A 27,044-nucleotide genomic window follows, 5' to 3' on the forward strand; every position below is an offset into this window, starting at 1 on the left:
GGCACATATGTCCACAAAAAAAATTGATTTACCTAATATATACTGATTTGAACATCTATTATTTTTTTAATTTAGGATTTTCATGCTCCAAAAAGTCATTGCCCAAATCCCCACAGCTATAAGCATAAATTAAAAGCAGAATTCATACCGGTAGAAAAGTGTCTGCTAATGAACTGACTGACTGCTGATAAAGTTGGGCTCCACTCAGACGTCCCGCCTGATGTTGGGTTTCTTCCCACCCCTCAGTGACTTCTCAGTTTATTGTTGATTTTGAATTTTCTCACCGATAGTGGTAGTATTTGCGGAATATATGTTTGAAATAGTATGAAAACAAAGTACTTTCAGTTTTCTCTAGTGACCAAACATGATTAAAACACAAACCAGAATCTACTAAAATAAACAAGAGGCCTAGACTCTTAATTCCAAATCTGTACGCCCAGCCTTGGCCAGTCAGTAGTGTTCTGTTTAGCTTCTCTTTTAAGCATTTTTCCCAAATAAGCCCTAATCCCCTCAGTCCCAGATTCCACATTATCATGTCTGCAAACAGACTTCTCATCCCTCATCGACCAGTTTGGGTTCTTTATTCATTTGTTCATGTAGTAAGTGATTGGACGATCCCCTGAATGTTAACAGAATACTCTGTCCAATGTGTGTGTTGTGCGAGGTGTGGATAGATGGGGTGAAAGCAGGTCACTTGTTTCTGTGTCCCCTAGGCTGATACCGTCATTGGTCCAGCCAGCACCTCCTGACCTTCCTGTGTCATTTCAGACTCCCTGATTCCTTACGGGATGTGCCAGCCTTTCACCACTTCCTCCTTTCCTTCTGCATATTTACTTTTGACTCATGCTGCCCCATATACTGTATGCTTATCCCTACTTTTTATCTTTGTTCATGTGCCTTCTTAGAGAAGCCTTTTGATGTCACCTCACACTTTGTCAATATTTAACAGGATGAACTAATTACATAAAAAGAACCTTAGGAAGAAAGAGTGCTTTCAGTTTTTCAAAAGATTTTCAAAACTAAAAATTTCCTTGCATTTATAGTGTGTACTAGAAGGTAGATTGGAAAATAACTATTTCAGTTTTGTTGTTTTAGTTCAGATATTGTATTTTCTGTTATATTATATTCATTCTTTTTAGAGCTTCTGTATGTCTTCTGAAATTCCTCTTCAGGAATTTTCCAAAGTACATCTTTTTTTCTGTAAGTGTTTTTGTTTGTTTTTGTCTTTTTAGGGCTGCACCTGCGGCATATGGAGATTCCCAGGCTAGAGGTCCAATTGGAGCTGTAGCCGCCGGCCCGCGCCTGAGCCACAGCAACGCCAGATCCAAGCCACGTCTTCGACCTACACCACAGCTCACAGCAACGCTGGATCCTTAACCCACTGAGCGAGGCCAGGGATCGAACCCGAAACCTCATGATTCCTGGTCGGATTCACTTCCACTGCGCCACGACGGGAACTCTTTCTCTAAGTTTTTTAACCATGTATATTATAGTTTAAGTTTCTTTTTACTAATTACATCTTTGTCATCTGCAGGTCTGATTTTTTTTTTTTTTCTTTTACTGCTTTCTCTTCGTGTTTCAGTTTCCATGTGTCGCATATCTAGTGATTTTTTTATTGTATGGAGAAACCATGTAGGACACTGTGGTTGATACGTTTTAGAGGCTCTGGATTCTCTCTTCATCTGGAGATTGCTGAGTTTTGTTTTAGCAGGCAGCTGAATTGCTGTTAGGTCTCCCGAAACTTGTGGAGTATTGATTTTAGGGTTTTCAGAGTAGGTCTGTGTAATTCCCTGAGTCCAGGCTGTGATGTTAATTGGGAGGCATGGCCTTGTGATATCTCGGGGGACAGCCAAGGTCCTTACCTTGCACCTCTGTTGTGGCTGGACTTGAAGTCTGAATCCTGCATCTCCTGTACCAGCCCTGAAAGCTGCTGATGTATGTTGCTTAGTTTTCTCAGCCTGCCCATGGCTTGCTTTCCCTTGAGTTCCTTCAAGGCTTACCCTCCACAGAGCAGTTCAAGACTCAGCCAGGGATTGGAGGGGCTTGTTCCCAGATTCTGGACTCTCCCCTCTGGGGCTCTCTTTTTCTGGGATCCCCCCCCCCACACACACACACATGCACACCAATTTCCAGCTGTTGCAGCAGCCCAGACTCTTCCGCCGCCTCCTCAGCCCAGCAGGAGCAGGTGTACTGCTTTCCTCACACACAGATGCCCTTCCTGAACCGCGTCGTTGAAATGTGGATCTTCCCTCGTTTGCTTCTCATCTTTCTAGGGTCACATCCCATCCAGCTTCCGCCTGCTTTGAGTCCCTCTGCAGGGCCTTCCTGTTGATCATTGGTTTTTTTTTTTTAAATACTTTGTCCACAGTTTTATTGTGTTGATGGGAGAATTAGTCCCACGAGGCCATTACCAGAAGCCCTAATTGAATAGAGAGCACATTCATGCTGTCAGCGCAAGTTTTTATAACCGTAGGTAGATGGTCATCCGAAGAGTTTAGAGACTGTTGGAAGCCCCCCGAGCTGGCACGGGGGAGGAGTCAGGGCTCTGATCCTTTGTTCCTGAGGCTGGTGTCCCAGGACGCTGGGGGCACGAGGTGGGAGACCTCGCCACGACAGGGCTCCCTGCTCCACAGTGAGCGGCTGTAGAGGATCCCAGGGGCGTGGGCTGTGAGCAGGCTGCTTCGCTGCCCTTCCTGCCTTTCTGGTGTGAGGTGAGCACTCTTTACTGTACGATAGAGCTACTTATACCTCAGTATGTGTCATTTGATTCATGAATTTTTATCTCCACTAGAGCCTAGGTTCCCAAAGGAGGACACCATATGTAGCTGAGAGCTTTGCGCATGGTGGGTGCTCTGCTCTTGGGCTGATAGCAGCGCTCTCTTCTTCCCGGCCCGCTCTCCTCCGCTCTGTAAAGTGTTGTTAAATGGACCTGGACTGGTACGCTAGGAAGAGGAACCCAGTATTTGTTCCAGTTACCTAAGCATCCCCCTCTTTTTTTCATGGAGCTAATTAAGAATAGGATGTACTCATAAAAGCTGCATCATTATGTTTTTGGGGGGAGAGATTAAGAAATTTAACAACTGAAAAAAATGCAAGCATGTTCAGTATTGCTGTGAAAATGTATCTTCGAATCCTAATCCAAAATGCGAAAGAAGGGTGACAGTGTAGATGGGTCTGTCTTGAAGCTTCTAACCTGAATTCAGGGTCTCCGTAGATGCTCCTGTTCCCGAGGTCGTGGGCAAAAGTGCGTGTGTGTTTGTGTGTGTGTGTCATTCTCTTACTAGCAGAGGCTTCACTTACTACCAGGGGCTTGTGGGTGTATGTGCGTGCATGTATGTGTGTCCACATGTGTGTATACATGTGTGTTTGTGTATTCATGTGTCCGTGTGTGTGTGTTTACAAACATGAAAAATGACCCAGAACCTAAGGTGCCAATATGCTCAGGGTGGTTAATTCGGTTGAAATAGTGTTTCCTTCTTGTACCACGTATCACTGTTTAAATTTCAAAACTGAAGAAAGTCGCACATTGTTAACCGGTTCAAACAGAAAATATAATGAAAAAGTGCAATGAGATATCCTTCCCTCCCGGGTCCCTTTCCCCAGGGGTGACTGTGAGTGACTGGGGCTTCTTTTCACGTCGCACACACACCACACTCTTTTCCATATTTTGACACAGGTAGATGTATTCGATATACAGTGTTCTGCTCCTTGGGTTTTGTTTTTAAATTTTTTTTTAGCTTCATATCTTGGAAAGCTTTACAGTCTTCAAACTCTTATCCTCCTCCTGCCGCACCTAAAGGAATGAAGAACACTGGATGTCATATGTCTAGAAAGCCTGGTGTACTATTATCCTTTTTGGCTTTTTGCACAAACCTGACTCCTAGTAGTAGCTCAGAAGTTACTTAATTTCCTCTAGGCTCCAGTTATTTCTGGGGGCAGATCGAATGCCTACTGTATGCCGGGCCTTGAGATACTTGGCTTCTTTTTACTTCCAACTATTCTGTATCATTTCTTGCTTAACGATATTATAGCGCAAACAATACATGAATAGTACTTGGATAATCTTTTAGCTTTTCATTATTTTCAGATTGGCTCCTTTTTCATTTCTTTTTTACACTTTTGATTATGGAAGTTTCAAAATGATTACAAATAGAATGCAGTAACAGACCACTGCCTCCCTGTCACCCAGCTTTAGTGATTCGTGCCCGGTCTTCTTGTCTCCCCTGGACACTCACCCTCCGTGGTGTTTTAAGATCTCAGACATGACATTCCATTGATAAGTTTTGTTATGTAAGCTCCGAAAGACAAGAGATTTTTTTTTCCCCATATGTAATCACAATACATTTATGAACAAAAAAAGTAATTCCTTAATATGATCAATTATCCTGTCAGTGTTTAAATTTCCAGTTCTCTACAGCGTCATAACTTTTTTTCTGTTACTTGTAATAATATTTTTTTAAGTTTTATTGAAGTAAAATTTACATGATTGTGATAATTTCTGCTGTACAACAGAGTGATTCAGCCATGTATATATGCACACAGTCAATCTTTTAAACATTTTGTTAGAATCAGAGCAAATAAGGGCCACATATTTTGTAGTTTGATGTGTCTTTTATGTTGTTTTGATCTATAGGTACCAAGTCTGTCTTTTTTTGCAAATTATGTTTGTCAAGGAAACTAAGTTTTTGTCCTGTAGAATTTTGCATTATTGGCTTATTTGTAAATGGTCAGATATATGAATAGATTTCTTTAAGAATTATTTTGACTGGCAGCTTTTAAGTTTCCAGATATCCTTTCGATGTCATCAAATTACATTTCAACATGCATTTGCTGGCCAACATCACTCTATTTATGGCTTTGAGATCTATGTTTGTAGATTTGAAATGGAGACTACCCCTTGAAATAAAATTCACAAGAAAAAACGGCGAAATCAGATAAACGTATTTTAAAGACAATTATGCGAGGTGCCCATGTTTGGTGTCTGCTAAGTTTGTGATAGAGGTCAAGGAAAATAAATTCTCATTTCTTTCTTAGTTAGAGTGTAGTCAGCTGCTCAGTGTCAGAAGAGTCTCTGCAGCGTGGCCCAGATGTCCTGGAGTGTGAGTCTTTTCCAGAGAAGTGCACCTTGCAGAAGGGATGCTGTGTTTCAGGCAGGAGACGGGGGCTTGAAGCTCTGTAAACAGGACCTCGGAACCTAAGAGGGTGGTGGCGGATGCAGCCGGGACATCTAAGGGCAGAAAGGACCACCGCAGTGGGGCTGGGCCTTCTCCCCCAGTTAGGGGTCTAGCAGGAAGGCGGTTGCAGTCTGCCCTCGGCAGTCTCCCCGCCTTCACCGCTCTTGTCTTTACCCAAGAGGGGTTTGGAAGCAGTGATTTCCACTCTTTCTCTCCTTCTTCCCTTACATTTCTATCTTCATCCTCTCTCTTCTTTTTCTCACGTCTTAGAGAAGGTAGATGTATTTGTATCTGCAGCAATTTGAGATCATAAAACAGAACCAGTGGGACCAGAAATCTGAAATATCAACATATTGTTTACCCTCACCCATAGTACGGTTACAACCGTTCCTGGAGGATTGTGAGCATTAACTGTTTCCTGGTGATGAATGAAAGGTGAGTGGGCTTCCTTGGGGAGGTGGGAAAGCTGTTCCATAGAAGGTGGGCAGCAGTGCAGCTGGACAGATGGCCAGAGTTCACCACGCTTAGTTTCTATATTTCAGCCCTAGGAGACAGCAGCGTCTTGTATTTAAGTCCTTTGTTCTTTTTTTCTTCTTCCTCTTTTTTTTTTTTTTTTAAATTAAGAAGTCCTTTAAAAAATGGATGTGTTATTTGCAGACTGGGGGTGGGGAAGGTTGAAAAGCTAGAAGAGTTTTTTAAATTTTTGGTATCCACACTTCCTGGGTCTCTCTCAACCATCTCTATATATGTACATCCTTAGCCCGGGATTGTGTGTGTGTGTGTGTGTGTGTGTGTGTGTGTGTGCGTGCACACGTGGCATGTACATGCGTGTGGGTACATGGGAGTGCATTACTGGGTTAGTAAGCCAAGGTTTGGTGGACCCTGGTATTTAGCCTCTCCAGATAAGAGCCTCTGTGTTGTCTTCATATTCCTTTCTCGCCTCATGGTTGCCATGACTACCTTCTTCCATTCACTACATCCGAAATTGTCAAATGGGAAGAGGAGACCAGTATTGCCATGTTCTAATGATGATGTCTAAACCACAGTGGACAAAGTCTTGTAGGGTAATTATTTGAAAACCTAATCCAGGTCAGTTTTTAGCATCTTTACGTAATGCTTTGTTATGTTTAAGTAGTTTTTGTATTTTCAAACATTGAAATTTCAGCTGGAAATTTATTTTCCGGTTCCAGGGCTCATATTAGTAATTAAATCTAGATCTGTATTTGGTCTGAGAACTCTTAAGAATATATGCTTTGGCTTTGCATTTTAGAAGTGTAATTTCATGGACATCCTGAGCCATGAAGCGCACGCTGAACCTTCCCTCCCTGGTCCTCCTTGGTACCCACGAGCATCAGTAGCTCCTTTGAAAAGGCAGACAGATCATGTTGCTGCCGATGCCCCTTTTATTTGATAAAAAGTTGCTTTGAAGACCAGGCTGATAAGACCCCCCCCCCGCCACTTCTTGCATTTCATTCCATGTTGAATCTTGGTCTGATAATATCTGTAATTTAGAGAACATTGATTCTCAAGTTTGGCTGCATATTGAAATCACCAACTTTTAAAATTGGGTGCAGCTTTGGTATCAAGATTTTAAAATTTTGAGACTCTAATATTTAATAACTAATATGCAGCAGGGTTTGAGTTTTACTCTTTCAGGTGATGCATGAGTCAGGAGACCAGGAGCTGGCAGAGGAGCGCCCCGCGGGCCTCAGCCCCCGGCCAGGTTGCTTTGGCCGCTGTCTAGAGAAGGAGTTTGGTAACTTGGCTGGGCTCCTCATGGACTCTTGCATAGTCATTGCAGTTTGAGGTTGGCGGAAGGAGACTTGGGGAGTTTGGTTTGCTTTTTACTTAGAAAATGTGGGCTCCCCCATAAAGCTGGCGGTCTTCATGGCGCCCTCTAGGAGTAGCAGGGTATAAATTACCCCACTATTAAAAAAGTGCAGAGTTCGGGCACCGTGGCCTGACAGTGCTCAGCTCCACCCATCAAGGCCAAGTAACTGCCTGCAAAGTAAAATCAGGTGAGAGGTTGTTAAAGGAAAAATATCCAAAGCCTTTGATGGCTCCGTGTAACACATTTTGTTGTTATGGTTAGTTTTGATATCAAGATGATTTTCTTACAGAAGAAACACTGCATTTAATTTATCTGTAATTTTAAAAGCACAGTGGAGCGTATATCTACTTTTCCCTTTGAACTATTGCAGGATTTTCTCAATACTGTGATGGAAACATGCTTTCTGAGAAGGATAAAGGAACAGTTTTGCAGTGGCCAGGCCATAAAAGTATAGTAAGATTAGGCATTTCACATTTTAAATTTTATTATGGCATATTTTGTTCTGAGTCTTCTTTGCTTTTTCATGACTCATCGTCGTACTTGGTAAAGAGCCTCTTCATGTCCCTTTAATGTGTATCTCTACCCTCCTTTTTTCCATAGCCACTCTGGACCTTTTGAAAACCCTCAGACCTTTTAACAGAAACTGACCACAACCTCCAGGCAGATGTTTTGGGCCTTCAGCCGCTCGGCTTCCCTCCTCTGCCCTTGGTACTCACTTCTTCTCTTTTCTCAGTTCCTCCTTAGCCACCACCCATTCTACATACATGGTTGGTCACATGGGCGACTCTCGGGCACCCCCTTCTCACTGAATTCCTTGTCCGTCCTTGTTATTTTGTTTGCGTAAATAACACTGTTGTACCCATTGGAGCCACCAGATATTCATGGATTTCCACATTCCTGGATCCCCAGTAGCTGTTCGTCAATGCTTTTATTTGCCCTTAAAATTGGTCCGTTCTTCCTTTCCCCTCAATAACTGTGTCTAATTCTTGCCAGCCTCAAGACCCCCTTAACATAAGTGCTAAACTCCTTTTTCCTTGTAGGCAACCATGCCTCTTAGCTCAATAAAATTGTGACAGTTGGCTATGAACTCCCTCCGCCGCACCTTCCCATCAGCAGACTTTGCACCTGGCAGGCTCTCTCCTTCTTCCTTCCCCTCTGACCTCAGGGACGCGCCCTGGATGTTTCCTATTCAGAACCTTTGCCTAGACTTGATGCTGGCCTCTGCTTTCTTTAGAGCCCTGCCCTCCACATCCCCCAGTCTTGCCTTTATCTGCACTCTCTTTTTATTAATTCCTTCCCTTGGGTCTATACATGTCTTTGAAAAACACCTCAAACCAAACAACCCTCCCTTGACCCTGTATTTCTGGCCCCAAGTTCACTCTGCTCTTCTTTGCTGGGTGTCTCAAAAGAGAGTTCTGCTCAATTCTCTTCCCCCTCTTCTGTCCCATCACTTTCTCAGCCCTCTGCCTCTCATCCCACTTCACGCTTCAGGAGGCATCACTAGGACCTCTTAATTGCTCCATCCAGTGGAAGCTTTTTCAGTCTTTATCAGTTGCATCAGCTACTGATTTGATAATGAAACACTGTTCTCTTGACTTCTGTGGTCAAATCGTTTCTGATTCTTCTTCTTTTTTTTTTTTTTCCCCTGAGTTTCTTTACCTCTAAACCCTCCAGTGATTCTTAACTTGAGGGTAGGTGGCCCATTAAAACCACTTATCAAAAGCTTTCAAAACCTATACAATCTGGGGTACCATTCCTATAGTTTCCGATTGAGTAGGTCCTTCTAGAAGCCTATAATTTAGCAGCTTTATGATATTCTCTTACATGAAGTAACTGTAATTAACTGTAATTTAGCTAACCATTTCTCAAGTATTCATTCAACACATTTATTGAGCACCTACTGCATTCCACGTGCCATTGATTATTTAGGTGTTTTTCTGTTATGAAAAGTGATGAATAAGCTGTATTCCATGCCTTTCATAGTCTCAGTCTAGATTCCCAGTACACTAATCAGTATATTAAAAGAGTTTTCGCTGTGGCACAGTGGGTTAAGAATCCAGCTGCAGCGCCTTGAGTCAATGCAGAGGTGCAAGATCAATCCCTGGCCCAGTGCAGTGAGTTAAAGGCTCTGGCATTGCCACAACTGTGACTTGGGTCACAGCTTTGGCATGGGTTTGAGCCCCAGCCGGGGAACTTCCGTGTGCCGCTGCTGCAGCCGTTAAAAAGAAGAAAGAAAGAAAAGATGGAGATGAGTTTCAAAGCTCTTGATGCCCATGGTCACGTCACCTCATCGGATGCGTATGTTTTTTGCTGCCACCTACTCTGTGGTGTGGTTTTACCAGATTTACATTCCAAACTGCTCAGTGTTCTGCTGCATCATAGGCTTCAAGAAGGATCTGCTCAGTCAGAAACTGCAGGAGACAGTCCTCTGTCTTGCTTTCTGCGTCTTTGCCGCCGCGGCCTCCTCACGTTCCCTGCCTGAATCCCCCCTTTTCTCCCTCCCCCCACCCTGGGTGGCTCATCTTCTTCCCGGCACATGCAGCCTGTGTCTTATTTCTCCCGTGGAAGTGTTTCTGGACCATTCTTCCTGTTTCCGAGACAGCTGCATGGACACCCTTCCCTGTCCCCTGAGCACCCCGTGGACATAGTCACGCAGTTACTCCATGGGTAGGGATTGCTTGTTTCCGTCTGTAAATTCCTACACATGGGATGGTTTGTCTTCATGGGTCCTTAGTGCTCGCATGCGGGAGCTGATAAATATGTTCCGAACTGAATGAACCATTCCGTGTATTAACGTTCCTGTTTTAGAAATGACCCTGGATGGAGTTCCCGCTGTGGCTCAGCGGAAACAATCTGACTAGTATCCATGAGGATGCAGGTTCGATTCCTGGCCTTGCTCAGTTGGAGTAAGGATCCGGTGTTGCCGTGAGCTGTGGTGTAGGTCACAAACGTGGATTTGGCGTTGCTGTGGCTCTGGCACAGCTCCAATTCAGCCCCTAGCCTGGAACCGCCATATGCTGCAGGTGTGGCCCTAAAAAGACAAAAAAAAAAAAAAAAAAAAAAAAGACGAAAAAGAAATTACCCCAGAGTCTGTCTCATGATCTGGAAATTTGGAATTTAGAACCTATAGCCAGACAACTTTTTTTTTTTTTTTTTGGTCTTTTTGCCATTTCTAGGGCTGCTCCCGCAGCATATGGAGGTTCCCAGGCTAGGGGTCGAATCGGAGCTGTAGCCACCGGCCTTACAGATAGAAAAAAATGCTCAGCCACAGCAACGCAGGATCTGAGCCGTGTCTGCAACCTACACCACAGCTCATGGCAACACCGGATCCTTAACCCACTGAGTGAGGCAGGGATCGAACCCGCAACCTCATGGTTCCTAGTTGGATTCGTTAACCACTGAGCCACAATGGGAACGCCCAGACAATATTTTTGAAAGATAATTGAAATATGTTTTTAGGGTTTATAGTTTTTATTCAACTTTATTGAATAATTTTATTGAATTTAAATAATATTTTTATTAAAAATATTTATTACATATAATTTGATAATTGAAGAAAATAGAAATAACATTAAACTGCATGTTAATGTTCCACCCTTAAATAATTGTTACTTTTGAGCCTGTTTCTTTATAGATCTGTGTGTGTGTGTGTATGTACCTGTACATCTCTGTGGCACAAAATGTTTGGCAAACTATAGTTTGAGCATTTTTTTCTATCTGTAAGTATTTTTAAAAACATTTCTAATAGCTAAATACTCTGTTGTATGGAAGTACATAGGTCTTTAACGATTCCCGTATTGTTTTACATGTAAAATTGTCCCCAAGTCAATGTTAAATGACTGCACTAAATACTGGAATAGCGATTCATTTATTAAACAAATATGTGTTGAGGGTCTAGTGATCTAGGTACCTCTGTACTCTGTAGAGTAGATATAGGGGTGTTTATTAGAATAGCACGCGGTTAATATGATGAAGCGTATTCCTTTTTATCCATCATTGAGGGTGTTTGGTTTTGTTCTTGTTTGCACTACACATAGCTGTGTCTGAATCAAGTACATTTTGGACATTATTTAAATTACCTCCCCCCCCATCCTGTTTGCTGTTACAAGTCATATCAACATGCTTCTTAATACTGAAATATCTTTGCATACTTATTTTACACCCGGCTTGGATGTGACTTTCTAATCCTGGCGTGTACACCTGGATGTAGGTTATTACATGTGTACTCATTTGTGAGACTTGATCATCTTTCTGTCCCTTAGGTCTCGTTTTGCTGTCAGGGTTAGAGCAGCTTTTTAAAATGATTTAGCACACCTTTTGTGTTAGATTGTGCTCTGGAACAGTTTAGGAAATGTTGTATTCTTCAAAACTGGTAAGACTTTTTTATTTTTCTATTGTAGTTGATTTACAATGTTCTGTCAATTTCTGCTGTACAGCAAAGTGTCCCAGTCATATGTGCGTGTGTGTATATATATATATATGGCTATGTATATACACACACACATTGTAGATACATTGCATGAACATTATATACACATTATATATTATGTATATATAATGTTTGTGTATAATGTGTGTCTATATATATAAAAACAAGACACCTTGTGTTTATGTACATAAAAACAAGATACCTTGTTTTTCTCACATTATCCTCCATCATGTTCCATCACAAGTGACTGAAGTTCCCTGTGCTATACAGAAGGGTCTCATTGCTTATCTACTCCAAATGCAATAGTTTGCATCTACTAACCCTAACCTAGTCCATCCCACCCCTCCCCCTCCCCCTTGGCAACCACAAGTCTCTTCTCCAAGTCCATGAGTTTGTTTCTTTTGCGTAGGTAGGTTCATTTGTGGCATATGTTAGATTCCATATATAAGTGATATCATATAGCAGTTGCCTTTCTCTTCCTGACTTAACTTCTTACTATGAGAGTCTCTAGTTCCATCCATGTTGTTGCAAATGGCATTATTTTGTTCTTTTGTATGGCTGAGTAGTATTCCATTGTGTTTATGTACCCCATCTTCTTAATCCAGTCATCTGTTGATGGACATTTAGGTTGTTTCCACATCTTGGCTATTGGGAATAGTGCTGCAGTGAACATAGGGGTGCATGTGTCTTTTTCGAGGAAAGTTTTGTCTGGATGTATGCCCAGGAGTGGAATTGCTGGGTCATATGGTAGCTCTATATTTAGTTTTCTGAGGTACCTCCATACTGTTTTCCATGGTGGTTGTACCAGTTTACATTCCCACCAACAGTGTAGAAGGGTATCCTTTTCTCCATGCCCTCTCTAGCATTTGTTATTTGTGGACTTATTAATGATGGCCATTCTGACTGGTGTGAGGTGGTACCTCATAGTAGTTTTGATTTGCATTTCTCTAGTAATCAGTGATGTTGAGCATATTTTCATGTGCTTGTTGGCCATCTGTATATGTTCTTTGGAGAAATGTCTATTCAGGTTTTTTGCCCGTTTTTCTTTCTTTTCTTTTCTTTTTTTTTTTTTTTTTTGTCTTTTTGCCTTTTCTAGGGCTACTCCTTCGGCATATATGAAGGTTCCCAGGCTAGGGGTCTAATTGGAGCTGTAGCCACCGGCCTACGCCAGAGCCACAGCAACACGGGATCCGAGCCGTGTCTGCAACCTACACCACAGCTCACGGCAACGCCGGATCCTTAACCCACTGAGCAAGGGCAGGGGTCAAACCCGCAACCTCATGGTTCCTAGTCAGATTCGTTAACCACTGAGCTACCACGGGAACTCCTTGCCTGTTTTTCAGTTGGGTTGTTGGCTTTTTTGCTGTTGAGTTGTATAAGTTATTTGTATGTTTTAGAGATTAAGCCCTTGTCGGTTGCATCATTTATAACTATTTTCTCCCATTCCTTATGTTGAATTTTTTTTTTATGGTTTTTTTGCTGTGCAAAAGCTTGTAAGTTTGATTAGGTCCCATTGGCTTATTTTTTTTTTTTTTTTTTGTCTTTTGTCTTTTTTGTTGTTGTTTTGTTGTTGTTGTTGTTGTTGCTATTTCTTGGGCCGCTCCCGCGGCATATGGAGGTTCCCAGGCTAGGGGTCCAATCGGAGCTGTAGCCACCGGCCTACGCCAGAGCCACAGCAACACGGGATCCGAGCCGTGTCTGCAACCTACACCACAGCTCACGGCAACGCCGGATCGTTAACCCACTGAGCAAGGGCAGGGACCGAACCCGCAACCTCATGGTTCCTAGTCGGATTCGTTAACCACTGCGCCACGACGGGAACTCCCCATTGGCTTATTTTTATTTCTGTTGCCTGGGGAGACTGACCTAAGAAAACATTTGTGCGGTTGATATCAGAGAATGTTTTGCCTGTGTTCTCTTCTAGGAGTTTTATGGTGTCTTGTCTTATGCTTACGTATTTAAGCCATTTTGAGTTTATTTTTGTGCATGGTGTGAGGGTAGGTTGTAGTTTCATTGATTTACATGCAGCTGTCCAGTTTTCCCAGCATAAAATTGATAAGACTTTGATAATAAAAGCATTTTGGCCTTTAACCTTTAAAAAACAAGGTAATTCTGCATTGTTCTCTGGTAACTTTCTCATTCATCCCTGGTTATTCTACTTGAGTTTTTCTCTTTCTGGATCAAGTTGAGTAATTTTGTTTTTCTAGAATTTTACTAATTAATCTCAGTTTTCAAATTCATCAATAAGGTAGAGTTGAGTCTCTGGGTCATTTTGTTTCTCACTTATTTCAGTCACTATTTTTCACTTTGAAATATTGCTAGTCTAGAGTTGTTTTTGGCATTACTGTAGAACTTGACTTCCTGAAAGGCAGAGGTCTAGAGGTATGAAAGGTGTGTAACTTTGAGGTTAAAACATGTTACTTATAAAGGAAGGTCCACTTAGCTGATTTAGTAGTGAACACGGGTGATCGTCTTTTAGAGGAGCATGTGTACATGATTATAGGTGTTGGGTGCGTTTTTAACGTTACATCATTGTCATATATTTAGTCTTATTGAAATAGCTCTAGCAGTTAACAGCAAGAATTAGGAGCTTGTACTGATGTGTGATGAGGGGATGTGGGAGTTATTCAGTAGTAAAAATAGTACAGTCACATATGGTGATTTTTTTTTCATCAGATGGTACCTCTTTCAGTAAATAGAGGTGCCTTTTACAGTTCCTTAGGATCTAGTTCATAAAATTTTACTATTAGTGTTCTTCCCACTTTGTGTTTTTAGGGCTAGAGGTGTCAGAGCAGAGGTGATGGGTGCAGCAGGAGAGAAGGATGAGCTGATAGAATTGGGAGTGGGGGAGACCATTTAAATCCTTGATCGGTCAAATGGAGTGATACATAGTTGATTCAGGTGCTGGCAGTGCTCTGGTGCAGTTTCCCAAATGTAGAAAGCATTTCTAATGTTAAGGAAGAGAAAGCATTCTGACATGAAACCACCTAATGCCTGTTTTCCTTTTTTTTTTTTTTAATGCATCTGAGCTTCTCTGTGTCACTTGGTGGGTATTGTCAGCGTTTATACCATCAGTCAATCACTCAGCCCGCCTAACTGTCGCTGTTACTCATGATTCTGAGATTTGTGGCTCTAGAGCAGCGGGTTCCACACACAGGGGTGGTGGCTCTGAGGAGGGTGTTGGAGCGGGTTTCCCGGAGGAGGTGACAGGAAAGGGCTGGGGTGGCAGCTGAAAGAGTCTCAAGGACCCGCAGGAGCCACACAGGGACCTGCCCAGGGCACACTGGAGCTGCAGAGGAGGGAGTGAGGTCACAGCCCCACAGGCTTTACACTGACCCCAAATTGATGCTAATAAAATGGTAGTTTAGAGGCTGTTAGAAGCCGTAAGCCCCTCCAGGAGAGCCTCTTTTTTTTAACTTTCTATCTCTGGTTCTTCCTTTTATACTTCACACCAGGTAGACATTCCACACAGGAAAGACACACAGCTTTTATGGGGCCAGATCCTAACGGTCTGGGGGATTGAGCCCCTGGACGGTGAGGTCCTGGATCCCGGGGCTCTTGCGAGGAGTGGCGTGGAGGGTCTGTGACGCTCGGAGAAGAAGACGGTCAGAGAGCAAGGTGCTCACTGCGCACCCTCAGTTGAAGACTGTTTTATTTTTATTGTTCTCACTCTCTTCCCAGAACCCCCAAAAGAAAGGTGATGTCCTAAGGGCTTCAGGACTTTTTTTTTTTTTTTTTGGCTCAGTGGTTTCAGATTATGTTTCATAAATAACATTTTTCTTTATTAATAATTATTTACCTATAATGGAAATAAAATAGTTTTCCATTGTTTTCTTGCACAAATGTTTTAAAATATGTAAGGCATTAAACCAGATTGTTGGTGCTCCCATCGTGGCGCAGCGGAAACGAATCCGACTAGGAACCATGAGGTTGTGGGTTCGATCCCTGGCCTCGCTCAGTGGGCTAAGGATCCGGTGTTGTCGTGAGCTGTGGTGTAGGTCGCAGACACAGTTTGGATCTGGCATTGCGGGGGCTGTGGTGTAGGCTGGCAGCAACAGCTCTGATTTGACCCCTAGCCTGGGAACCTCCATGTGCTGCTAGTGCGGCCCTAAAAGGACAAAAGACAAAAAAAAAAAAAATTTTTTTAAATTAAAAAAATAAAAATTAAACCAGATTGTTCATAGCCTTTACCATGATCAAGTAGCTTCTGTGCTTTATCAGAGAAGAAAAACTGTAAGAAGGTACACATTTTTAATAGTTGCAGAACCAAAATATAACCTACACTGTCAGTGCCCTCTCTCTCAGCTTGTCCCTCTCTCAGCCATGGCCCCTCTGGATCTTGGGCATAATTGTGGATCCGTTCATCTGTTCCTGGGATCTTTTCCTGACAACCCCAAGTATTTAATACAAGTAGGGTTAATTAGAATTACATCTTAATTTAAATTCAGTAAAAAATTATTACAGTAAGAACATCTTATTTTAGATTTATCAACATGGTATGAATGTCCATTTTGCATGTATACCTGTTTTTATTTTTAAGCAACAAAGAAGCTACTGTTTATTTCTGAATGTATAGTTTTGGGGGAGTAATTACCTCTGGTACCAGTGACATTGGGGGGGGCCATGACGGAAGCTGTCTCAGAATCCGAGATCCTGATTCTGAACAACCCGCACCCCCCTCTCCCGTCCACCAGTCAGGGCTCGTGATGACCTGCGTCCTGGGTGGAAAGTGCTCCCCTTGGCTGAGAGCTCCTCCTTCTGTCAGTGACGCTCAAGTTGCAGGTTTCTAATCCAGCAGTGGGTTGTGAAGTCAGTGGATCTGGGCAGCATTTTTCATTTTTAGAAATTAGAGTGTGGGTAAGTCAGTTTCCAAATTATATATCATGTCGTATAGACATATGTGTGTGTATATATGTGTGTGTATATATATACACACACACCCGTATACACACACACATGTGTAGTTGATTGGTTGGAATGTAAAAATCTATTTCTCACTCTGGGTCATAGGGAAAAAAATGAAAAATGTTGCTTTTCAGTATTAGTAAATTGCCTTGTCTGAATTAATTAAGAGCATATAATAAATTAGTTCTTTCTCTGTAGTTTTGGAGTGTCTTTAAAACATTATATTTTACCAGGAGAACCATAAAACATAGGTTAAGTATAAAGAGGGTTTTTTTTTTTTTTATAAAAATTGAGGCAAAAGCTTGTAATAGCTATTAGAAGCTCTCTCAGCGAAGAGTGTGTTTACCTATTGAACTGGAGCTCCAGGTAGAAGCATTTACGTGAATGCTTATACCTAACACAGTAGATGTCCTCCATCTAGTGATTTATCCACAAATGTAAATTGAGGTCATTTTTGTAAATTTGTTATGTTAAAGTACAAATAGAAGGGGCCAAACCTAAATATACTAAACAGAAGCTATTCTTTAAATATGTATTAAGTCATGAGGTTTTGCTTCCTTGAGCCCCAGTTGGTTCTATTAGTAAAAAGTTGTTTTGTTATATAATATCAAATTATGTGTGCCTAAACTCTTAAACACAGTCATTACTACTATGAGTATATATATAAAATATATGCATACATATTATTTATGTTTCTTAAGTTTGGACAAACCGCTGGCACAGAAATAATAGTGCTTTTCATTTTTATGTTTCTCAGACCATATATTTAATCTTTATTTGCATTTTGAGTGTCTACAATGTATTTAGTATATTTTATTTTTTGAAAAACTAGGCCTTGTCCTTTTGTTCCTTATATTAATACAGATTTCATCCATACATTTGGGATTCTTCATTCTTCTTTAAAGCAGAGGTACTGCTAATTGCACCTCCCACTCTCATCATTTAGTAAGGGTTGTGGTTTTTTTTTTTCTTTTTTTCAGCACTGTTTCCAATTTTGCTTATCCTTTCATGAGAAATAAATAGTTTGTAAATAAGAAAAAATTTGTGTTATTTCCAGAGGTTGTCTCTTGTCCTCTCAAATCTTATGCTGGATCTGATTATTGGCAGGAAGCCAATAGGACTTGGCTGTGGGGAGTGCGTTTGTCCAGATGGAAATTTAGTTGCCTTTGACGGTTGCCTGTTTCCTTTATTCCGATGTTCTCCCTCTGCCTTGGTGTGGCAGGCTGTGTGGCTCCATACACGGATGAAGTTTGATCAATAAATCGAAGGCTCTTTGGCTTTCTGTCTTTTCTGGCATGGCTGATGGAGGAAGAGGCTGATGGACAGAATTTGAAGGGCTTGTGCTGGGATCTGTGTCCTATTTGGGGAAGGGTGCCATTTGGAGGTGGCATCTTCCATGGGACTATAGTGGTATTTAGCACCAGGGACCATTTGTGGGGCTAACGGTATGTGCTGGAAGGCATAAATAGCTGCCTTGCTAATATTTTTAAACTGTGTTTCAGTGGACTGTCTAAAATGTAATATATCATTTCAGTACAAAATAGCACCCTAGGAGTTTTGTAACTTGTACCATTTTATAGTAAGCACTTAGACCACCATAGTAAACATGGCGTTGATTGTTGTCATGGTCATCAAATATGTATGTGCTTATAACATTTAAATTCATTGCCAAAGCAGAATACGTGCTTATTGACAAAATCCAGCCGCACTCAGAGCTCAGATGCGAGAGCTGCTCTGGACCCGGGCTGCCTCCCTGCCGCATCCACTCCTGCGGCAGCCTTCCCGAGGCCCTGTTAGTGAGGCTTCTTTCAAATTGTCGCCCTTCTCTGGGCGTTGGTTTTCTCTAGTCTCTCTTTCGTGCAGTTTTCCACCTCTCACTCACAGTAACTCTACTTGTAATTACGGGTCAGCCACCATGATGGGCGTTGTGTGGCTGTTCTTCAGTCCATCGTTTGCTTAGTGTTTCCACCCTTTCTCTTACTTCTCCGGCATTCGGCTTAGGCCGTCTGTGAACTTGCCTTGTTTCTAAGCCAATAGGCATTTGTTTGTCTCTCATAAACTCTGTATATCTTCGTAAAGAAAGTACTATTTTTAGATACTTTTACTAGGCAGCTAAACATTTTTAAACTATGGTCTAGTATTTTAAGTGTACTAGTTATTTGCATTTTGAAAAGAACTGGAAGTAGCCCTGTGACTAAGACATAATGAAAATAATGATTTTTAAAGGATCATCATTACTTTAAGTTTATGTGTATTTGTTTCATAAATAATTCTTTCAACAGATTTTTTTTTTTTTTTAACTATGTGTCAGGCACTGTTTATAAGTAGTATGTTTGCTAGTATTCTTAACTGTATTTGATGAATTGATTCATAAATTTTGTTTGTTTGTTTTTAGATAAAATTGAAGAAGCACAAAAAGAACTTAATGGGGCAGAAGTGTCAAAAAAAGGTAAATTAAAAATCAACCCCAATATATACTTTATTCTTGCAGGAATTCCTATATAAATGCCTTATAATTGCAGCTATACTAAATCAATCAACGTAAGCATATCGCAAAATTAAAAATCACCTTAAATTGATTGATACTTAAAAGTACATGTACTTTACCTTATGAAATGTTTTAACTACATAGCTATAACTGTTTCCCACATATTAATATTTTTTTTTGGTGAGAGTATGAAAGATTGTTGCATCCCTTCTGAAAGTCCTGTTTGTGAAGCTGTCCTGCAGCGGTAAAGGTAGCCCCAGGATGGAGCCTGGGGGTCATGTTCACATGTGTGTGTGCTCATATGTGTTCACGTGATACAGTATTTTTTTGAAATGACAAAAACCTAAGACAACTAAAAATAACGCCTGTGCTAGTCAGTGCAGGAATAATTGAATAAATTGTAGGACATTCATATTTGGAGATGTTATGTAGCTTTTTAAAATGTTAATTATTTCTGTGGACTGTGGTGATTTGTTGCTAAATGGGAAAATGAAATTGCAATGTAGCATGTAAAATACACCACTTTTTTCAATCAAAAACATATGCATGTGCACACTGCTTATGTAGGATTGGACAAAGTTTGAACAGACTTTTACACAAGTAAGTTTGCATTGGTGAGAGAAGGCGCAAAGGAAGATGATTAACTTTCATGTATCTGGATTTGTATTCTTTCACTAGTTATAATGCATAAATGTATAAAAACGTCTAAACCAAAAATCGGTTTTCATCATGGAAAGCATACATACTATTTTCCCAGGTAATACGAAAAAATGCAGCAGATGAGGAACAGCTCGTGGGAGGGAAGGAAGACGTAAGGTGGAAAGAATGCCAGCGGTCTCTGTCAATGGGGAGAATTGATTACAAGGCTAGAGGCTTCTCTTTTTGGCTTTGAGGTTTCATGACTTATTATTTCTTTGTCCTTGCTGTGTCTTCTAATCACAGTGGGATATTTTGGCAGAGTAATTTAACCACATAAGATTCCAGTGAAGAGCCTCCCCCCGACGCCCCTCTCCAAATCTAGTTAGGTTGCTCGCGAGGTATCTTTAGTGGAAATAATTGCTGGTTGTCCAGGTTCTCCATCCCTTGGGCCAGCCTGTGAGGCCTCCAGAGTCATTCAGGGCTGAGCTGAGCAGTTAGGCTGTGATGTGCTGACACTTTAAAGTGTCTTCTGGAGTTCCCGTCGTGGCTCAGTGGAAACGAAATCTGACTAGCATGCATGAGGACTCAGGTTCGATCCCTGGCCTCACTCAGTGGGTTAAGGATCAGGCATTGCCATGAGCTGTGGTGTAGGTTGCAGAAGCGACTTGGATCTGGCGTTGCTGTGGCTGTGGTGTAGGCCGGCAGCTACAGCTCTGATTCGACCCCTAGCCTGGGAGCCTCCATATGCTGTGGATGGGCCAAAAAGATTTAAAAAAAAAAGTATAAAGTGCCTTTCTTCTTTTTTGTCTCCCTTTGCACCTCCCCCCCCATGGAATCTCTGGAAGGCCCATATCAAATAAGACTCTTTAATGACACTTGTAGAAAAACAAGAGTAGGAAGAGCATAGAAGTCGCCACAGCCACATGGTGCCTTTGAAAGTTTGAAGATCTCGTCCCCACGTATCTGGAATCATGGTATAATTGAGACACTGGCTATAAGATTATGGTTTAAACTTATGATTTAAACTTCTTTGTCCTGGTCAATCTCTTCCACATCTAGTAAAAGTTTAGAGCTGCTTCCGTTAGCAAAATAAATGTGCACTTGTCTTCCTTTTCCCTCTTTTTTTACCCAAAGCAAAGAGCTTTAAAAACTGAACTAAATGCTTGATAGGAAGGAGGAAATGGAACAAAGGTTCTAGAAAAAGAAATTGGATAATGAGGTTGAGAATAATCCATTGGGCTCCATTTGGCAGGCTACCCTTTCTTAAGACCTGGGATGAATACCAAGTGAGCATAGTTCCCTGCAATTCATGGCCAAGAATTACTACTTGACTTTCATTTTTACATATGCATTCTGGGCAAATTAAAAATGAAATAGTTTTCTTCTGTAATATAATTAAGGAATAATATCCATTTGTCTTTAACAACATGAGATAAAATCTTTCAGTAATAGAGGATTTGAGATTTCTCAGATCTTTGCAGAGCTCTCTGTTTTATGGAAGTCATTTCTTCTTTTGAAAACTATACCTTAAAAATTTAGAGTTTTTGTGTTTATGATTAAGATGAGTCATCTAGAATAGATCAATTTTTTTCACTGTTTTTTCCAACATGCTTTTGGTTATTTCCCTCTGAAAATTTAGCTTTTTTCTACATCTGCCTTATTTTCTGTGGTGCTCATGGTTCTAAGGCTTTGTCTCTGTTGAAGATGCCGTGGTCCTTAACCTGTTTGACGGTCTCTCTCCCGCTCTTCTTTTTTGACCATTAGGACAAGTACCTAATTTATCTTCAGAAGAGTTTAGCATACTAGTAGGCTCTGAAAGAAAACAAACCTCGCTTATTGGTAGATTAAAAAAAGATATCTTTGCTGTTTCCTAACCTTTTAAGGAAGGATTAATTTATTTAGTTTAATACGGTGGCAAACAAGCTGACTTTGCTCATTATACACCAGTAGAATAAACGAGCGCAGTAAATTATGTTAATGTATTTCTTTTATTCTTGCTCTCTGCTTATGAATGAAAATCAGATGACTTGAATTTGATTTATCTTTTTAATTTGGGGAAAAGTGTAGCATACAGCATCCATACAAGTCCGTAAATTGTCCTTATTTCCTTCCTACAATGCTGTTTACTTGCTCTTAACATCCATTGTCCTTGACACTATTTCTAAAATTATTGCACTAGATTTAAATAAAATAAATAGTGAATATCACAGATGTAGTGAAGGGATATGTATAAAATAAACTGGGAAGAGACAAACAGAGCAGTTAATTTGGAGAGTTTTATATACTATCTCTTGAATAAGCTTTATTTAATACTTTGTTTCAAATTTCTATCACCATATTTGACACATAGTATATATTATATAATATACAAATATATGTAATATATTATTAAATATGCCTTATGTGGTATTACACATTGTTGTATATACTATTATGTATTATATATTTAATACATAATACTTGTATTGGTACATGTTACTTAGTATAACTCATAAGAATAGCATCGTAATCTTTGATTCAAATACCCAAAGAACTGGCACATTGCTAATACGTACTGTTTATTAACCTACATCCTAGTCACCATTTTATCCCACTATCTGCTCTCTAGAGGTCTTTACTGTCCTTAACTTTGTGTTACCATTTTAGTGCTCCTTAAAAATAATTATGTATTCTCAAACAGTGTCCTTTTTAGTTTTGTCTGAGTTTTAGCTTTAAAGGTAAAATTATAATATTTGCAGTTGGCAAAAGTTCATTCTTTTTTATGGCTGAGTAGTATTCCATTATAAATACATGTGTGTATGTATACACACACACACAAATATAATATATATACACACATATATATGAAATACACACACACACATAGCTTCTTCATCCATTTATCTGTTGATGGGCGCTTAAGTTTCTTCCACACCTTGGCAGTTGTAAATGATGCTTCTGTGAACATTGGGGTACCTGTATCTTTTTGGCTTAGTGGGTTGTTGTTGTTTGGATATATACAGGAGTAGAATTGCTGGGTCATATAGTAGTTCTATTTTTAGTTTTTTGAGAAACTTCCATACTGATTCCCCAGTGACTGCACCAGTATACATTCCAACCAACAGTGTACAGGGGTTCTCTTTTTGCCACATCTTTGTCAACATTTGTTATTTTTGTTATTTTTTATTTATTTATTTTTGTCTTTTTGCCATTTCCAGGGCCGCTCCCATGGCATATGGAGGTTCCCAGGCTAGGGGTCGAATTGGAGCTGTAGCTGCCGGCCTATGCCAGAGCCACAGCAATGCAGGATCTGAGCCACGTCTGCAACCTACACCACACAGCTCATGGCAATGCCGGATCCTCAACCCACTGAGCAAGGCCAGGGATCGAACCGACAACCTCATGGTTCCTAGTTGGATTCGTTAACCACTGAGCCACGACAGGAACTCCTATTTGTGTTATTTTTGATGATAGCCATTCTGACTGTTGTGAGGTGATTTATGGTTTTGATTTGCATTTCCCTGATAATTAGCAATGTTGAGCATCTTTTCATATGCCCGTTGCCATCTGCATTTCCTCTTTGGAAAAAATATCTATGCAGTCCTTCTGCCCATTTTTTAGCCAGGCTGTTTGTTTTTTTGATGTTGAGCTGAATAAACTAGTTATATATGTTGAATATTATTCCCTGATAAGTCATACCATTTGCAAATATTTTCTCCCATTCTGTAGGTTGTCTTTTCATTTTGATGTGCAAAGGATCTCAACTTTAATTATGTGTTCCATATTCAAGTTATTTTTACTTTTATTTCCTTCACTGTAGGAGATCGGTCCAAAAAAATATTGCTATGATTTATGCCAAAGACTGTTCTGCCTGTTTTCCTCTAGGAGGTTTATAGTATCTGGTCTTACATTTAGGTCTTTAATCCATTTTGAGCTTCTTTTTTTATGTGGTATTAGAGACTGTTCTAATTTCATTCTTTCACTGTAGCTGTCCTGTTTTCCCTGCACCACTTATTGAAGAGACTGTCTCTTCTTCATTGTATATTCTTGCCTCCTTTGTCGTGGGTTAGTTGACCATAGTGTGTGGGTTTGCATCTGGGCTCTCTTATCCTATTCCATTGATCTGTGTGTCTGTTTTTGTGCCACCCAACATATTTATTGAGTGGATTCTTCCTTTACTATATTTCATATTAATTTTGCCTGTGTGTGTGGGTTTGTGTCGTAGCACTCTCTTCTGTTTGTCCATGGTTTCATGCTACAATGTGTTCATTACTGTCACTTTATTGTTTTGATATACAGGAAGGCAAATTTCTGACTTACTCTTTTAGGAGTATTTTGATTATTTCTAGTTTTTTTCTCATCCATTTAAATTTTAGAATCAACTTAAAAAAGACTTGTTGAGGAGTTCCCGTCGTGGCGCAGTGGTTAACGAATCCGACTAGGAACCATGAGGTTGCGGGTTTGGTCCCTGCCCTTGCTCAGTGGGTTAACGATCCGGCATTGCCGTGAGCTGTGGTGTAGGTTGCAGACGCGGCTTGGATCCTGCGTTGCTGTGGCTCTGGCGTAGGCCAGTGGCTACAGCTCCGATTCGACCCCTAGCCTGGGAACCTCCATATGCCGCGGGAGCGGCCCAAGAAATAGCAACAACAACAAAAGACAAAAAGACAAAAAAAAAAAAAAAAAGACTTGTTGGAACTTTAGGATTGCATTGAATTTGGGCAAACTATCATAAACAATTTTCAGGCTCCCTATCCATAAGAATAGTATATTTTTGATACCTGTATTTTCTTTAATGTCCTGTAATTTTTTCCCATACGGATCATGTACTCACTTTATTGGATTTAATTCTTAGAATTTTCTTTATTTTGCTGGTTTCACTGATTTTCTTTTCTGTGAAATCATTTTCTATCTCTTCTTGGCAAATAGGAAAGTATAATATATTCTCGTATATTCATTTTCTATCCAGCCACTAGGATGCACTCATTCATTCTGAAAATATGTCTGCCAATGCTTTAGAATTTCTTACAAGCATCGTATCAGCTGGGAGTAATGAATGTTTTCTTTCTTCCTTTTTAAATCATTGTTCCTTTTATTTGTTTTTCTTGTTTAACCCAGTTGGCTCCAGTAAAAATCCAACAGAATGATGGTGTTGGCACCCTTGGCTTGTTCTTGATTTCAGGGGCACTGCTTTTAATATGTCACTATTAAAATGTTTGAATATTTCTTGAAGATTTATGTGTTCCATATTCAAGAGATACTGGTCTGTCATTTCATTTTCTTATTATTTTCCTTGCCCAGTTCGTTTTAAGGTTTTGTAGCTCTATTGAATGATCTGAAGACTATATTCCCCTGCTTCCCATAGAGTTGTTTGATACTGAAATTAGAGCTTTAGAGCCAAGTCTGAGAATGTATTTTGACTTTTGAGAGGGGTTAAGGGTAGGGGATTTTTAAGTACCAAGCCAATATATTTAGTAATATGAGATTCCTTGAGCTTTTTTCCCTTCAGTCAGATATTTTTCCATTTTATTAAGTATTCACATTAATTGGCAAAAAGTCATTCAGGGTATTCTCTTACTCTCATTGCTGCTGGATCTGTAGTTGTGTCTCCATTTGTTTTCATTGTTAATATGGTTCATTTGTACCTTTTCTCTCTGTTTTGGTGAGTAGTGCTAGAGGGTTGTCTATTTCACTCCCCTTTTATTGTGCTGACTTCTGATTTTCTTGATACTCTCTTGTGTCATAGTTCTCAGTTTCATTTCATTTTTCTCTTTCTTATCCTCTTCTTTGGGTTTATTGTTATCAAATTTCTTAAGTTGGAAATCCATTTGTAAGTCTTTATTCTTTTTCTGTTGAAATCACTTAACAGTGTTAAATCCTTCTAGACGTTGCTTTAGCTATACTAAACCTGAGTTCATATTTGCTACTTTCATTAATTTCTTCTTTGACCCCCTTGATAGAATTTTTTTCCCCCCATGGGGATGGTTGGGGATTTAATATATCTTTTTGTTACTGATTTCTGGCTTAATTGCATTGTTACATTGTTTTTTTTAAAAAGCGGTTTGTGTTTCTAAAATAATTTTAGAAATTTTCTGAATACAAAAGTTTCAGGGAATGTTCCATTAAAAAAATCCTCCTAGATGTTATGTTAGAAATTTAGAAATCAGCATTTTACAGATAAATTCATCATTTTACAAAGATGAAAAAGCTAAAGTTGAAAGATGTTAAATAACCTTACCCCAGGGACTGCTACCAGAAAGAGAGCAATTTTCAAGTCTGTGTTGTTCTAACATTGTCCTACATTGTATCTGGATGAGAGCTGTGCTCTAGTGAAAGTTGCATCTGTAGCACTGTTAGTCCTGTTCTTCCCTTTGAGTGAAGAGATCACTTTTTAAAGGAATATTGTAATGAGAAAAAATACAAGTCAAACAATGGTTTTAGGAAAAGGTGGAGATTTTAGGTTAGCCTGCACTGGGGTTTTTCATGTTATTCTGACTCAAACAGCAGAATCCTAAAATCACCACCCTCTACCTGGAGTTTCCTATTATCTGCAGTCACTCTCATATGACATACTCCAGCCACCAGAAAGTTTTTATTTAAACATAATTTCTGGAGTTCCCGTCGTGGCTCAGTGGTTAATGAATCTGACCAGGAACCACGAGGCCGAGCTCGGAGGGTTAAGGATCGGTGTTGCTGTGGTGAAGGTCGCAGACGTGGCTCGGATCTGGCGTGGCTGTGGCTGTGATCTGGGCCGGCAGCTGCAGCTCCGATTCGACCCCTGGCCTGGGAACCTCCATATGCCGCGGGTGTGGCCCTGAAAAGACAAAAAAATAAAAAATAAATTAAAATAATTTCTGTTGCTCATCTGTTTTACCATGTCTGTCAGAGTAAGGGGGCCTAAGCAGAGAAGTAGTTTCTATGACTTAGGAAGCAGAGTAAGGCGTCTGTCCTGCTGAAAGAACTCGGTGATATTTAGACTTGGCCCCAGGAGTCCCTTGACCACCAGGACTTTTGTTAGCACAGGCATCATTTATGCCCTGGAATTACCCACTTGTTGTCCAGAGAAGCTTGAAGGGAGCTGGGTCTTGTGTCAGACTAGACTAACTCCGAAGTGAGCATGACAGGCTGGTGAGCAGAAAGCTAGATTATGAACTCTAATGAGGGTTAAATAAGAAAGCTAGCGCTTACTCCCCTGCTTTCCTAACTTTTTTAAGCTCCTTATAGCACGAGTGGGTTTGCAAGGAGTGAAAAATAATTCCATTTTTTTCTTTTTAAAATATCACGTGTGATATTAAAAAAAGAAACGAGGGATGATTTGGAATAATATTTTATGGTAATAAGGTTATGCTTTAATGCCAGTGACATTCTCATCTTTAAGAATTCTGCTAAGTGAACGTCAGAGAGTACACGAGCAGGTTCCTATAACCAAGGCATGAAGTACTTCCTAAGTAAGACTAAACTTTAGGTGGCGTAATGGAAAAGTTGGTCTGATTTTTTATTCAAGTGAATAATGTTAATACGATATAAGATAAAAATGTTTTAAAACAGTCTGGGAAAAGGGATATGCCATAAAAGAAAACTTGGTTGGCTTACTTTTACCTA

The 27,044-nt window shown here is 40.3% G+C and overlaps 1 protein-coding gene and 1 long non-coding RNA gene across 10 annotated transcripts in view; both read left to right on the forward strand.

Annotated features, from left to right (window-relative positions):
• The window catches only part of LOC146401174 (uncharacterized), a 1,049,691-nt gene that overhangs the window by 779,059 nt on the left and 243,588 nt on the right, over positions 1–27,044 (forward strand). The gene's annotated exons all lie outside the window — the stretch shown is intronic.
• The window catches only part of HIVEP1 (HIVEP zinc finger 1), a 145,842-nt gene that overhangs the window by 57,080 nt on the left and 61,718 nt on the right, over positions 1–27,044 (forward strand). For all 9 annotated transcript variants that reach the window (XR_014809585.1, XR_014809584.1, XM_013987646.3 and 6 more), the window contains exon 3: positions 18,735–18,788. Coding sequence is in view for 7 of the 9 variants with exons in the window: in XM_013987646.3 (XP_013843100.2) it covers positions 18,735–18,788 (54 nt within the window). In the remaining 2 variants the exon portion in view is untranslated. The remainder of the gene's footprint in view (positions 1–18,734; positions 18,789–27,044) is intronic.

Source organism: Sus scrofa, chromosome 7, assembly GCF_054392235.1.
Source record: "Sus scrofa isolate SSC_HxYL_T2T_F1_AM1 chromosome 7, Sscrofa_HxYL_maternal_Yorkshire_Landrace_v2.0, whole genome shotgun sequence".
Taxonomy (NCBI): domain Eukaryota; kingdom Metazoa; phylum Chordata; class Mammalia; order Artiodactyla; family Suidae; genus Sus; species Sus scrofa.